Here is a 15737-nt window from a genome sequence, read left to right as displayed (position 1 = left end):
ATGAGGAAACAGTCAGCTTAATCAAAAAAAAAATTTATCAGTTTAAACACTTTTACCTCTGGAGCTAGCCAAATTGAAAACAGGAATATGTGATACTTGTCCACATCCAGAATTATATGCCTAAATACTATTTTAAAATTTGTTTACAGATGGCTGATTCTTACTGATTGTCAACAAGCTTTCCAGGTGCAAGACTTTTTGAGCACACAGTTTGGGCCCTCTGAAAAGTACTTTTCATTGTGCTGCTCTACTTTTATTAATTTGCTTAAAAGCATTTATAAAAAAAATATATATATTGTGCTCTTAATGTAATTTCCTTCCAAAGGAAATAAAAAATACAGAAAACCAAAAATTCCTTTATTTCCATACTCCTGAAACATTATTAGCCTCACTCATGGCTTACTTCTAAGAATACTTTTACATCCAAAATTATAAAAGTGCAAACTGTTCCAAACAGTATTAAGGAAACAATTGTTTTGAAAGATGAAAGATACAAAGTGCCATGTGTCACCATAATGATAGATCGCCCTTCATTTAATTTCTCTTAAGCATGTAGCGTCTCGGTTACATGAGTGATTTGGGAAGGGCTGCCATCTGTCTGAACTGCCCAATAATATTAGAAAAAGAGTAAAATGACAACTCTCAGAAGAAAGATTTTCAGCCTATCTCCTCTCTTCTTTAGCCAGGGCTCCCCTGTTTCGTTTGTGCTGTGTTCCTACTTTTGGAAAAATAGGTTGCTTGGTTTTTTATAACAGACTGGAAGAAGAGTTTTTGAAAGCATTTACCCAAAGAAAATATATTTGCAAAAATCTATAGCCATAACGGTCTGCTAGAAAAACTCGTATGTGGTTATGGAAACTTGAACTTTGAACTCATGCTTGAAATAACATCAGGCTCACTTGCAGCTGATTGACTGCCTGATGTTGATTTTTATCAAGTTTCAACTGTATTGTGCCAATCATAGTCTTAAACCTCTCAGAATATCTATTGCTTTTTTATTTTTGAAAGTTATGTAGTAAATTCACTTAATATAAGACTTTAGTGCATTTTAGCAAGATTTTCGCAAACTTTGAATTAAAAAGAATCTTTTATTTTTTACATATCTCCCTAAAATTCTGCTACCTGGAGGAAAAAAATGACTGACAGTTTTCTTGCACCAAATTTACCATCACTTCTACCTGTTAAATACAGCACACTGGTACTGTAATAGTGTTAAAAATATATTCCATTATTGATCAAGCTGCCTTCTAATATCACCAATATTTTAGATAGTGGTGTCTCTAAAACCCATTGAAAAGTGAACTTATCACCCTTCCATGACTACTCAGTGTAATTTAAAAGCAATGGCAAGCCTCCCATACAATGAACATGCTCAGGACATAAAGAGTTTCTCTACTGACAACTGCATTTATAACTTAAATTAGCTCACAGACCCAACTACATTCAGGCCAGGAGCTAACAGCAAGCACCATAACTGGCAATGCATTAGGTACTCAAGGGAAGTATGGTAAGAAAAGTTAATTACTACACCTAATATATTCCTATTCACATCCTACTGTATGATATAGGAAAATAATAGTAAGAACAATAATAGTTTAAAAAAGACAAAATATCAAATGATCAAAAAGAAAGGTATTTTTTTTAAAATGCAAAAAACTGAAACTTACAGCAGCAATACTAACCTTAGAACCCTGGACATGCAACAGACAAAACAGACAACAGATCACAACAATAAAAGAAAAAGAAAATTATTTAAGTTAACTAAAAATACAAGGCAAATTGAAACAAATTAATATCTTGGAATTATACATTTGTTTAATTTATATTTAAAACAGCAAAACATTTAAGCTCAGCATGAACATTTGAAAATAAAGACTTGTCAAAGATATCTATGCACAAGGAAAACTTTAAATCTTGCATTGTTATGGAATTCACGTAAACACTGATTCTTCCAAACCAATGTACATCTTTTATGTAGTACACAGAATAATATTATGAAGCAATGTAAAACAAAGTAATATTTTAACTAATTATATAGATATTAGCATTTTACAACAAGCCATTCAACTGAAATGTAATAAAGTAGTTGATCCTTTTATGAGGAGGCAAATATGCTTAAAATGCTTGGAAAAAACAAATATAAATTACGAAAAGCAACCTGGTTCTTCATAAATAATGCTCTTCCTCTGGATGTGCTACAGGATAGCTCATTATAATGTTATACTGGGTGTGATTTCTTCAACCTAAACCAGTATCAAACTAGATATGACAATGCTTTTGAACCACAGGAAAAAAAAAAAACAAGATTTACTAAGCCACTCAGTCTGAGTTGGCATTCATATTTCATCGTTCACAATTAAATATGTGTGTTAAATTTTTATGGTTTAGTTTTAGGTAGAACCACTTTCTCTATTATCACAGTGGGCTAGGAACTAATTCTTAAGTTTTCGTTGGTTCTGTTTTAAAAATAGAAAGAAACTTCTGAGCATGTCAGTTACCATTGTTATGATTTAGACAGTAGAAAAACCTAATCTAACAAAAAGAAAAACAGGCTGAAACGAACTGTTTTCTTTCCTATCAGGACAGAAAATACCACACTCAACCAGTTTTTAAAAGTGTCTTTGTCTTTTCATAGTTGGATGCAGCTCGAGAATTAACCTGTGGCTATCATCTCTCAATTACTAGCTGACAATCTGCGTATCAGTTTTACCACTTTTGATTCTCAGAATTGTTATAGACCACACAGAACCTGTGGAATCACACAAGTCCTGAACACGATAATGCTAACACTTTACACAGGTCATACATCTCAGCTTTTAAGGCACAGACCAAATAAGGCCATCATTAAATGTTTTTTTGAGTTTTGTGGACAGTTCATATAACACCAGAAGCCCTCAGATGACAATCTGAGAGCTGATGTTTTGGATTCTTCAAGTAAGAAGCTGAATTATAGACTCCTTAGAATAAGTGGAAAAACAAACTCATTGCAAGGGGTCTGGAAATTTGTTCTGAATTGTAACATATATTTAAACTCCTCAAATTTGTTTTGCCTTGCTCAGTGTCCTCAAGCCCTTGTCACAGCAGCTATCCTTGTAGCATGCAGTGATTACTTCCAACTGCTAGCTTTTACACAAAATGTGTTATCTGTAAACCAGCTTCTATTAACAGAAAGCTTCTTTTGCAAACCTTTTCCCTTTACAGGTCCTGTTTTTCACACTTCCACAACATTTTAATAACTTTAAAAACATCATCATTTGAAGCAAGTCCATGTACAGACCCTGGGACAGATGTAGTGTAGAATGGAAATTGAGTGAAATATTGAAAATTGTGGGAATACATTATTGTGAATTACAATAAACTTTGCCCTGTATGCCATACAAACATATAACCTTCTCTGCACTCTTGAGTTACCCACAGAGTGGCTTATTGAGTGGTTTATTTACACCACAAATGCATTTTTTATTTTCTTTTTTTTTTTTTTTCTATTCATATTTAAAGTTTTCTATTCAGATCATCCTAGCCTGGATTAAAAAAACCCCAAAACAGAAAAAAAACCAAACAAACAAATGAAAAAACCCCAAACCAGACCAAAAACAAAACAAAAAAGAAGCCCTACAAGATAAAAGGCAGATTCCTATTACAAGAATTCCATAGTGAGGCAATTCCATAATTAAGATTGCCTGCTCTACAGCAGGCAAGGAGTCATGCAGTAATCTTCCACCCAGCCCAGAAGAATTGCCATTTCACTCAAAATCTGAACTATGCAAAGGAAAAAAAGTCTTTCTGAAATTTTTCAAACGTTCATCTTTTTAAGGAAACTGTGACAGTACTGCTTTTTTTTAGCAAGGGAAGGAACACAATACAGAATCTGTTGCACAAAACAAAAAAAAAAAAAAAAAAAACAACCAAAACTGCAATTGCTCTGTTCTACTAGTGAGAAATAGGTGCTTTATAAAAATCAGAGGCAATGGCACATTAAGAGCAACTAACTCTGTATTAGATTGTTGAGCAGAGAGTTTTGCAGCAGAATTTAAGACTGTTTAAGAATGAGCCCAGGATGAACTCAGATTTGCTTGAAGTCTGACTGATTCACTGAAATCAAGGAACTGTGCACAAGCAGGACTGTAAGACAAGTGAAAAAGGAACCGTGTGCTTCTTCTTTTCTCCATTAGAAAACAAGTAAGCTATCTCATAATAAGAGACTGGACTGAGCTCCAGGTTAACAGCCACGGCAGCTGGACTCTACAGGGATCTAGTAGATGTCTACATCAGAGATAGCTGAATCATTTGCTTCTGGTGAATAGATCTCCATTATCTAGAAATCTAGGCCACACATAAGTACTTCAAGTGAATACTTAGATTTACCCTAATCCCTCCACGAATTCCATCCCTGTTTCAATAATCCTGAAGACAAAGGGTGCAATGACCTTTACTGTCTGTTCTATAATTTTTTTTTGCATTCATATTTCATTATTCCAGACCAAAAAGTAAATTAATTTTTATAAACAGATGTAAACACATGACCTATGGAACAAATAAAATATACTAGGAGGAAATAAGAACTACTACTTTAAAATTTCACTATGGGCCCCAAAAGACCTTCAGTGGGACTATTGGAGCATCACCATTCAGGAAAGTGAAGAAGGAATAAATTAAGTAAAATGAGCTCACACTTGTTGATAAATTGAATATATATATTCTACAGGATCTACAAAATGTGAGAGCTTTGACACCCCAGAAAAGCTCCACAGAACAGAGATATGGAGGATCAGTGAGTAAACAAGATGAAGATGGTATGGATTCAAACAGGCATGCCAGGAGATATGACTCAATCCTACAAAATCATAAAGGATATGGAACTGAATAAAGACATGATTAACCACTCTTCTCATAGCATAAACAGTACAGCACAGTGACTTTATGCATTTAAGCAGGCTTAAAAAAAACAAAGAAGTACTTTGAAGGTTATATAATTGCTTTGTCAGGCTCAATGCCATAGGATATCATGGAAGCTACAAGTGTAAGTAGCTTCAAAAAAGATTAGATGAAGTCTGGTAGGATAAATTCTTCAGTGGTTATTAAATATGACAGCCCAAACACCCTCTCTAGTTGTTAAAATCCTAAATGCTGAAAGGGAGTGTTATCGGAGCAATCAATATGCTTGTTCAGACTTCTGCATTCTGATGTAAGCTGCAAACAGTCACTGTTGGTGGCAGAATGCTAAAGGAGACGGGCCCTTGGGCTGACCCAGTGAGGCAGCTTATGTAGCCTGTGAACAGCTTCCTTTTGGAAGAGTAGTGCAATACAGCTTGAGCAGATTTCTAATACCATGCCCAGTTTCAATTACAGAACTACACAGACTAACAGAATGGTTGGGGTTGGAAGGGATTCAGGAGATGCAACCCAAAATTTCAACTCTGTACCTTGTGGATAAAACGCTATTCATTAATGTAATTAATTATAACACAGTAGGTTCCACATGGAAATCAAGAAACACTTTTCCATGGTGAGGCTGACTGAGCACAGGCACAGGTTGCTCAGGGAGGTGATGGAGTCTCCATCCTCAGAGACAGTCAAAAGCTGTCTGAACACAGTCCTGGGAAACTGGCTGTAAGTGGCCATGCTTGAGCACGGGTGTTGGACCAGGTGACCTCCTGTGCCCCCTTTCCAGCCACAACCATTCTATGATTCTGTGAGTCTTTGAATCAGTGAGGGAAAAAGCCTAAAGGCCCTTTCCCCCTTAAGAACTACTCTGGCAGAAAGCGGCCAGTAGCAAGCCTGATATAAGTCTTCTTATGCAGTGGAGATGTCATATAAATCGTCTAGTTTCAAACTTCTTCTCTCTTCCCATTAGCAACTTCTGGAAAGAGGAGGGTGAGACAGCCTTTTGTAACCAATTGCTTGCAGTGGCCTACTTTGCCCTTTCACGATTGAGAAGAAATATATTCTGAACCAGCAATCCATCCACTTCTCCACAGCAGTTCAAGGATGCACAAGTATTGGAAGCCTGAGAATCAGTATGAAAACTCTTCATTCATCATATGATGGATATTCACAAGTGGTCTGATGACCAGCAGGGCATCTGCTCCTTCGAAACTGTGATTCAGAACAAGAGTGAGGGAGAGCACCTGCTCTAAGGAGGGAGGATGTACTGCACTCTTTGTATCAGTCACCGTGATGAATAAATCCACCTTCCTTTTAATGTTTATGGATGGACATTGAGGAACAGGAATGGAGTTGAATAGGCAGGAAGAATCTTTTTTTTTTTTTTTTAATTTCACATAGTAGGATTCGTTCAATTTGAGGTCGGCTACCCAACTTTTAGTGAATTGCTTTATTTTACAATTTATTTTTATTTTATTGACCCAGACAGATGGCAAAATTAAGTATTCAAGAAATACACACAGTCCCCATATAGTGGAGAAATGTGTGCATAATACTGAAATTTGAAAATGCAGTCTTTTGTATCAGTGCATGAAAATCACTGCTATTGAGCAAGGCAGTATTGACACACAATATTTTAACAAATGGATGTGTAGTAATTAAAGCTGTGTCAGGTAACTACCTACACAGACACACACACACATACGTATGTTTTCCAAAATAAATAGAGGGAAATGGTGAACCTCAAAATTATTATTCCGTAGAATGGCTCTGCAGTATCATAAACCAGGACAAGAGCTAAAATCCACAAAGAGCATTCAATGGAACTGCAGCCTAATTAATTTTGTGCCTATTTTATATTTTTATATAAAAGATGTCAAAACACCATCATTTTCAAATGATGCCTAAAATGTTTGCTTTAAAAAAATATCCCCCAATGTCCTTTACTTCAAGGCATGATAGTGCAGCCTGTGTTTCAAGATGGCTCAGTGTGTACTCGCTCATACTTGTCAATATTTACAATGAAGCATTTGCAAAATCAGGACCTTTATGTTATTCTTGTGATTACAGACAATAATTGTAGTGTTTCACTTTTGCTTATAGCAAGTATTTTTCCAGTTAACACAGTGAAAATAGTAAAGAGACAGCATTTTAACATTAATTGCCTGCCTGAAAATCCTATTAATGTTTAGCAAATTGCCAGCCCATACATTCATACCTTTCAAATAAAATCTGCAAAGAAAGGTTTTTTAACTAGAAGTAACAGTAAAGAAAAAGTAAAGTAATCTCAATTGCTGAATGGCTAGACCAAAGATTTGAGCTTTTACTGCAAACCACATTTGCAGTCTCCAGTGCCTACTACCCTCATTGTTTCAGAGGAGCTCTTTGTCCCCTCTGGGTCTCATTGTCTCCCCTTTCAAAGACCGATATTAACTACAAATAATTTTTACAGGATGCTCAAGAAAACATTTAGTATGAAAGAAATAGTCACAGACATTAAGTGTACAGACAAGGCATCACATTCGAATAATGTAATTACTCTTGCCAATAATGCAATATTTATAAAATATTCTTCCCTTTTTAGTGAAAATACTCTGCCTTCCTGAGCTTTAATCTGTTAAGAACTTACAACTTACTAAGAATATTTGAGTGGATAAAAAAATCAGTTATTTTCAATACAAGATTAAAAAAAAAAAAGAGGGAGAAAGGACCTACAGAAGGAAGAAGTAAACAGACTAGATAGGGGATGACTTGTGGTATCATTTGGCATGCAAGCTAACAGTGGCCATGCAAAAAAGGTTTATGACTATCAATAAGTAGACATCATAAAGCATGCCACTTTGTTACAGGAATCATTATCCTCATGGTCATCCCTGTAAATGAAATATTAAATTACTATGAAATATTATTCTTACTAAGTACTACTACTCTGATAAAATTAACATTTCAAATGCAAAATGTTATGAACACTCTGTATATCAAAGTGTAACTGTTTGATTATAAATATAAATTTTTTGAAGGAATTAGCAGAAAGGGGGCAGGAGTCCTTAAAGAAGAAAAGTCAACTGCAAATACTGGTTTGCAATATTAACAACAATTTCTAATATGACCACTGGGTGGAAATATTGTACTTACAGTTGGGGATGTGGCTGCTGACAGCAATGGTAAAATTCCTCCACAAGCAATGATAATATTGTCTACCATCTGGGAAATGAGGTGTATTGTGTTGTGTACAAAAATAATATTTTCATTGCTATTGACAAAGTCCATCACAGACTTCGTGGAGTGACTGCAAGAACAGAAGAAAGGATGGATTAAAAACAAACAATTAAAATAAATTTTAGATAAACACATTCTTTGCAACCATACTGTGAATGTTTCTTTGATAAAAAGGAAAAGTCTGGTCTACAAAGCTTTGCATGTAAATTGTCTAAAAATATCAACAAGACTAGTCTAATGAACAAATTGATTGCTGTCTCTTTTTGCACAGGATTACATTCAAATACTCAGCTGAGAACAACATCTTCTAACCTTTTATTCCCATCAATCAGTACTTCACTTCACACGCAGTTCTGCTGAAAGCAGTGGAGTTGCTTCTGCAGCATGAAAGCAACTATTTAAGAGTTCACCATGCTGCACCAGTGCCATTTGAAGCACCCTTGGTAACACCTAATGATAACACCTGCTACTGTTTTAAAGGAGAAACTTGATAACATGGCCATACATTGATTTAATATTAACCTTACTAACTGATAATAAATATAGCATTAATGACAGCTGCAGAAGCCACAGATGCTTGTAAGATTAGAAACTCCTAACTGGTGAGCAATTGTCCCATGAAACAATCACTGCGCAAAAACATAAAACCCCTGTGTGAAAATACTGAGGAAAACTCTGTCTGTAAGTATGGTCTTTCCCCAAAGCAACATTTTTTGTCAGCCAGCAAACAAAAATTCAAGGCTTCAACTGAAAATATATAATCTGAACTTTAACCTTCAAGCATTATCTGAACACAAAATACAACCCCCTCCCACATACTTGGCCAAAAGAAAAACATCAAAATTGTCTATTTCCAAGTGTGTATCACAGAACAGTTCATCAACTTGGAAATTAAATGTAATATAAATTGCTCCTTTGATAAAACTATGCTCAAGTTTTGTGAAAATGAATCATTCTGTAGTGGAAATTAGAGTAAATTGTCTTTATTGTACTGTATTTATGTTAGAGTACCCCTATTAACATGTACAAAATGTACAAAACCCCTAGGAAATAACATTGCTGTTATAAATTATTACATCATCACCAAGCTGGCATGCAAAAGAAAATTTGTCAATAGAGTGTTTCCTTAGAAGATGTAATAGGAATGAGGTTTTATTTATACAGCTTGCAGGTAGAGAAGCTGTGTTTTAATTGATCAGTTAAGAAAATGGCCATTAGCAGAAGTCATCCTGTCTAGAACAGGGGAAGTAGATTCTAATACTAAATAAAAGCTGAAAGAGCAGCTCAGTTTGTTTAGGTATGCAGGATTTATACAATGCCTCAAGAAAACAGGAATTACTACCTGTGAAACTGAGCTGTTACAGGCTGGGAAGGGGCAAAAAGACAAGGTAGAAGATACAGAAGGGCACTTCAACTAACCCCAGCTCTTTTCTTCCCCACCATCCCAGTAGCATCCACTGTCCAACATGCCAAATTTTTCCTTATTGATAGAAACACAAATCAGGAGTTAAAGGAAAAACAACAACCCACCTTCTCCAAACATGTACATCTGTTTCTAGTGCAAAAAGCAAGTCTGTCAGGAGCCTCTGGTGCATGGGAGACCATTTAAACTCTGGAATACGAAACATAGTTGTGCGTGGACCTGGACTAAACTGTCGTCGCTGCTCTTCCGTCATTGGCATTCCTCGAAATCCTAAGTCAACACGTAAATCCCGGTCTTGCTGGGTGACAGATCGACCCTGTATTGCCTACATCAACAAGAGGTTCAAAAATGATGTTAACTTTATGCACTGTGCTTTTGAATGCAGTACAGAATCTGAGAAAGGAGAGGATAAAACAACGTGGCCACAAACTACAGGAGATATTGATGTTCCAAGGCAGGAAATATCCTTCAGCAAATGAGCTGCTCCAAGTCAAATCAATCAGTGCTCAAGGGCTATGGCTGGCCCCCTTCCAGCTACTCACCAAGCTTTTACTCTCAGGTTCTTCACTTGAATTCTTACACACAAGACCAAATGTAGCCCATACAAGGTCAGTGACAAGACTTTGTTTATATGTAACAATTATCTTTTTGGGCTAATAACACAATTTTCTTTCAAGATTTGACTGAAAACATGAACAAACTACATAGTGATAGCTTCAAGGAACGAGTGCATTTTTGGACAGCTGCTCATTTTTCAAAACAAATTTATTTATCTAGTCTTTTTAGCAGGATCATTAGAGAATTATATATAGTCTCCCAAATCCCATTTTGTCAATTTAAAAGCAAAAGAGAACTTTGCAAAACAATTATGTTAGCAATGTAAAAATGGACATAGCATTGGAGTTGAGCTGAAAAGCTTCTTGTATATTTAATCTGATCTTGATCTCCTATAGCCAGTATTTTGGAAGCAGAGAAGGTTTCCTTTATTCAATTTGACCTCTTGGGACTAAAATTTTTACTGTTGCTTGTATTTCCTGTGTTTTCCTTAGAGTTATCTTAGACTTATCCAAGATTTTAATTTTTCACATGAATCTTCTGCATAGTGCTTTCAATTGTATATTCAGTTTTCTCTAGCTGGAAACACAGGAAAGAGTGAATTTTATACTCTTTAATATTTGATCTATTATTGATAAAGGCATTAACTCTTCTCAGAAGTAAGCAGTAGTCCCATCTCTGTAGCACAATTTGCTTGTTTTCTTTCAGTCCATTTGGATAAAAGACAGTTACTTCTTACTAATAAGGCAGGGAGATGGTTGTAGACCTGTTTTTAGAGAATTTGAGGTTAGCAACTCCAGTCAAACACAGTTTCCCTCAGGCACAACTGCAGGTAACCCTCATGCCAGCAGCAGCAATGGTATCACAACTGTACCATAACAGAGGAGCTTTTATCTAGCCAATAATACTGTATCTGCAAGAATGGGCTTTGATGTGCATTTCCACTGCATAAGCAAGCACGAAACACTTAAGTATCTACACTTAGGTGGCTTGTCTTTAAGCAATTTTCAGTGTTCAGTGATATCAAGGAGATCAAATCTAACAAGGCAGTTACCACATCTACAGCAATCAAAATTCCAACTGCCAGCTACACAGTAAACATGCTAAAATTAAAATTGCTCATTATTCAATAAAACAATAATTCTCCGTTTATATTTTATTTAATACCTACGTCAATTTTTTTTTTTTTTTATTAAGGTTAACTTCATTTTAAGAAAAAATATTTAACCATGGACAGCTTAGAGTTCATTGCACGCAAAGAAGAGATTAGAAGATAAATTTCTGCTGGTTGCTCAGTTGATAATTCTTTCTAAGCAAATTATTTAAAAAAGAGATTAATGCCCACATATTTAAACCAATTCATTGTAGTTAATCATTGATTTTAGTGGGAAATAACTATATTTAAGTAGTATATGCAATATATGTTTTCTATACAGTCATGAAAGACTCCGCATTAAGGCATTTTCAAAGAAAATAGGCCTGGAAGATGTACATTTTTCATATAATTAAAGATATATACTTCAAATATCTCTCAGATCTCATGCTATTAATTTATCCCTCAGCAATGAACAGCGATTGCATCAGACACATACATGGCTACTTGAAATTTACCTGGGTTGTGGTAGTTGTCTGGATCTTCCGTATCTCCTTTCCTGCCTCCTTACCATCATCAGATCTTTCTGTATCTGATATTATACTTCCTGCATCAACATTAGGTACAGTTTTGCTACCAGAAGACTCTGTCTCAAGAGTTGTGGCAGTCATTTCAGCATATTCTAATCCTTTAGATGATGAAGACAACTCCCTCTCAGAAATGCTATTCATTCCATCTGAAGTGGTGTGAATCTTGAACTCCTTGTCCTCTATTATACTTGAAGCACAAGTTATATCTACACTACCTGTCATATGTGCAAGCAATCCCAAATCATCATTTACACCAAGATGCATCTGTGTCTCTTGCACATTTGGAATAGCAATGTGGTTACTTGAAAGTTCAGGAAGGAGTTTCTCCTCCTGACTAGGTATTTTATCAAAGAGAAATGAGGTATTGTTAGTGGAAGGTTCATCTTTCTCATCAGCCAGAGTTATTAATGGACCATTATCTTTTTCCTCATTCTTCTTAATAATACCCACACTTCCATGAACATTGTTTTGGAGCTTCTCAACAGCTGCACTATACACGTTATCTAGAAGAGATTCCACTTCTACCAGCGCACCAGTTTCTCCAGTTCCCAGTGTCTCTGGTGATAAATCCATATCATCAAGTTTTACTTCAGTTGCTTCTACTTTTTCAGCTTTTATATCAACTAAAAGGTCGTGAACCTCCACATGCACTCCTCCTCCTCCGGGTCTCTCAGCAGTTCCAAGCACATCATCTGACACCTTCGTAGCCATGAGCAAGTCCCTCGTATCTGTACTGACGGGGTAATCTGTTTCACTTTCTGGACTTTGACTTTGTGAAAGATCTTCTATCTCTCGAATTTCCATTCCACCTTTTGCTCCCGTTGTCTGAGAGGAAAGACCTGAGATGGTGCTCACATTACCCTTCTTCCCCTTTTTTATGTTTTCTTCCTCTTGCCTTTGATACTCTTCATACATTTTTGCTAGATATTCCTTGTGAGCTTCATATGTGACCTTAAAAAGAAAAGAAAAGATTATGTGGATGAATATATGCTAGATGACTTGGGCAAGATTCTTAAAAACATATAAAACACAGCTTAAAAAGTGTTTGACAAGGAAAAAAGCCACCTTGGCATGAATAGGGACAGCCACCAGATGGCACTAAATCACTTTACATCTTATGTTACTCTATCACTACTGCCTTTGGGGGTTACCAGTATTTAAAAAACATCTGTGAGCTTATTTCTTACCTTGGAATGAGCTATAGAGAGAGTATCCACCCACACTCTCCAGCCTCCCCATTCATATTTTATTGCATGGTACAAGAGAATACGGAAAATGTTGTAAACCATCTCTGTGATCTTCTGCTCTTCAGAGTTCTTTGGGTTAATGTATCCCAGAGAAAACATCCAGTCCTGCCACACTGAACACTGAAGTAAACATCTAAAGTGAAATAATTAGTTCAAAATATATCCAAACAAAGTTTCTCTATTTTAATATTGTGATGGTTAAGATGGGAGAAACATCATCTCTGAACATCAATCCAGTATTAGGAATAAACTTAAAAATACTTCAGTATAAATAAAAAATTAAAGTACACTATAGAGAAGAATCCTGTATTAGTAACTGAACTAAGAAAAGTTACCACAAATGTATTAAATTTATTTTAAATAGATTTAATTTATTATAGAGTATAAAACTCTACACAGAATATAACAGATTGCTACTACCCAGAAATCAAGGATGAGAAAATACCATTTGTATTGACATACCTTCTGTTTTCACGGCTATTACTAAAGAGTTTTATCATATCAGATAAGAACAAACGTCGAACTTCCATCAGCTCTGCACTTGGTGTGGAGTTTTTTAACAGCGTTGCCACCACCTTAAGAATCACTTTGAAAGAATAAATTAGTTATGTAAAGCACTTTACAAATGTTAAAAAAAGAAATAGTTGCTGACAGCCACTAATGTAAGAGGTAACAGAAACCCATATGTATCTAAGATACATGAATGAATTATTCTCACTTTCTGAACCCCACAACCTCTAGATGATACATTTATCAAACAAACATAATATATTGTCCTTACTTGGATTCTGAATTTTCACTGTTGAATCTGGCTCTGGATGTGGTTTATGAACAACTTGGGTGCATACTTGTTCCGTTAAAATCTAAAACAGAATAGTAACTTCCTTTTACCATTTTTAATCAAACACTACAGTATTTCTTTGTTAGTTTTCAAATTTGTTAAGAACATTTACCGTGGCCACATGAAAATTCATATTAAAAAATTAGGTAAAATATTTTAAATTTTGAAGAATGGAATAAAGCAATTCCTCTGTGCAGGGATCAAGATTTTCATGGTTGTACTGTGGCTGATTAGCTAACCTTTGAGTTCATTGCCTAAATATACAGTAAAGGTATTTTAAAGATATTCCATTAATATTTCTCATATTGTTATACACTCACAGATCAAAATATCTTTCACAAGCTACATACATCAATAATTATTTTCATACATTTCATCTATAACCAAACCAAATAATTCTTAAAACTGGGTTTGGTTTCCTCCACCTAGTAAAGAGTATGAGTCAGAGACAGCATTCCACAGGAATAATCCTGAGGCTTCACATAATGAAGAAGACAGAGCATTCTCCCGTTGCATGCATTGTACCTGACAAGCTAATTAATCTGTACTGAGGCAACACCACAAACTTTTAACACCAGGATACCTGTCACTGGATATGTGTATGCAACTTTATTTTTAAGAACTAGCTAAAAATTCAATTATATCAACACAGAATTCTCTGTAAGTACATTCAAGTAAATGCCTTTCAAAATAGAGTAATTTCACTAGCAATATTTATTTTAAAGCAGAACTTTAGCTCACTCATTAAGAAATAATCAAATTAATGTCAGTCATAAACAGTATCGTAGAATAGGTCTTTACATATTTATATTTAAAATAGAATGCAAATATGCCCTTGCTTTTTATGAGAGAATATGGAAAATATCTCTTCCTTAGCATCAGTTTCTTAGCAAATCTTCTGTACTTACAGCACTTAACCCCTTTTTTCTCCTTTCCTCTGGCTATTTTTTCAAATGTACATGCCTGTGGATGCTGAACTCCGTGGGGACTTTAATTTTGTCAATGAGTTATGCATTTTCTGAGAATACCAATCGCAGAAGCTCTCAGAAAACTGAATGCAGGAACTAGACTCTGAGACCCAAGTGGCCAAATCATAAAAGGTAATAGGCAGTAAAAAAGAACTTGACGTCTAAGTCACTGGCAAATAGATGATGTTTAGATTTTGTCTTGGGGTTTTTACAATCATAGAAGAATAATTTTTTACATTATTCGGAACCCTAAAAACCAAGTGCTCGTCTAATCTCTTTCCTTTTCTGGAACCAACCCTGAGCATCTAGCCATTAAATCTATTTATGACTAAAAAAAATATAAAAAAATCTTTCTAGTGCATAAGATTTTCAGAAATTGCAAGAGATTCTATTCTAAGTCATCATTTTAGTAATAATTGAAGATTGGACAAGAGCTTTATGCATGCCAGCATGAGACATGAGTTTCAACCAACTTGATGTTCTCAATATGTTGCTTTTAGAAAATTGCTCATCATCGAAACTGAAGTTTCTACAAGAACCTGGTAGAATAGCTGAATGCTTTGGGGTCATACTTATTTACCTCAAGCAGTAGCTGGTACATAAAAGTGGCTGTGTTAATTATCATTTGGCACAGTTAAAAAAGAAAGAACAGCACTCTTCAAAATTTCGTAAACTTGAAATGAGTGACATGAAATAGAAAAGAGAAAAGAGAGAGAGAGAGGCATCTCTGACTTCAGCACTTTCCATTTCAATGGAAACAAACTTTCCAAACAATGGAGAAGTATGAGCAATTGAAGATCTGCAGTAACTGCTGGTGGTTTTTTTGTGGAAAGTGATTAACAACATAAGTAGCAGGATTTCTTCCATCAGAAGTGGAAAGTTTTATAAAGCATATGTAAAAATTATGACACTGCTAA

At 35.3% G+C, this 15737-nt stretch overlaps 1 protein-coding gene across 12 annotated transcripts in view; it reads right to left on the bottom strand.

Moving 5' to 3' along the window:
* Positions 1-15737, bottom strand: part of NBEA (neurobeachin) — a 467485-nt gene that overhangs the window by 307275 nt on the left and 144473 nt on the right. For 7 of the 12 annotated variants that reach the window (XM_048295094.1, XM_048295084.1, XM_048295082.1 and 4 more), the window contains exons 19-25: positions 13793-13874; positions 13474-13597; positions 12952-13144; positions 11693-12715; positions 9634-9851; positions 8020-8173; positions 1668-1691 (exon numbers count right to left, since the gene is read on the bottom strand). In XM_048295094.1, the coding sequence (XP_048151051.1) occupies positions 1668-1691; positions 8020-8173; positions 9634-9851; positions 11693-12715; positions 12952-13144; positions 13474-13597; positions 13793-13874 (1818 nt within the window). The remainder of the gene's footprint in view (positions 1-1667; positions 1692-8019; positions 8174-9633; positions 9852-11692; positions 12716-12951; positions 13145-13473; positions 13598-13792; positions 13875-15737) is intronic. The other 5 variants (XM_048295083.1, XM_048295088.1, XM_048295090.1 and 2 more) reach the window with 1 other exon arrangement.

This window comes from Corvus hawaiiensis, chromosome 2, assembly GCF_020740725.1.
Source record: "Corvus hawaiiensis isolate bCorHaw1 chromosome 2, bCorHaw1.pri.cur, whole genome shotgun sequence".
NCBI classification, from domain to species: Eukaryota; Metazoa; Chordata; class Aves; order Passeriformes; family Corvidae; genus Corvus; species Corvus hawaiiensis.
Note: the sequence above shows the minus strand (reverse complement) of the source record. Positions and strands in the feature narration are given on the sequence as shown.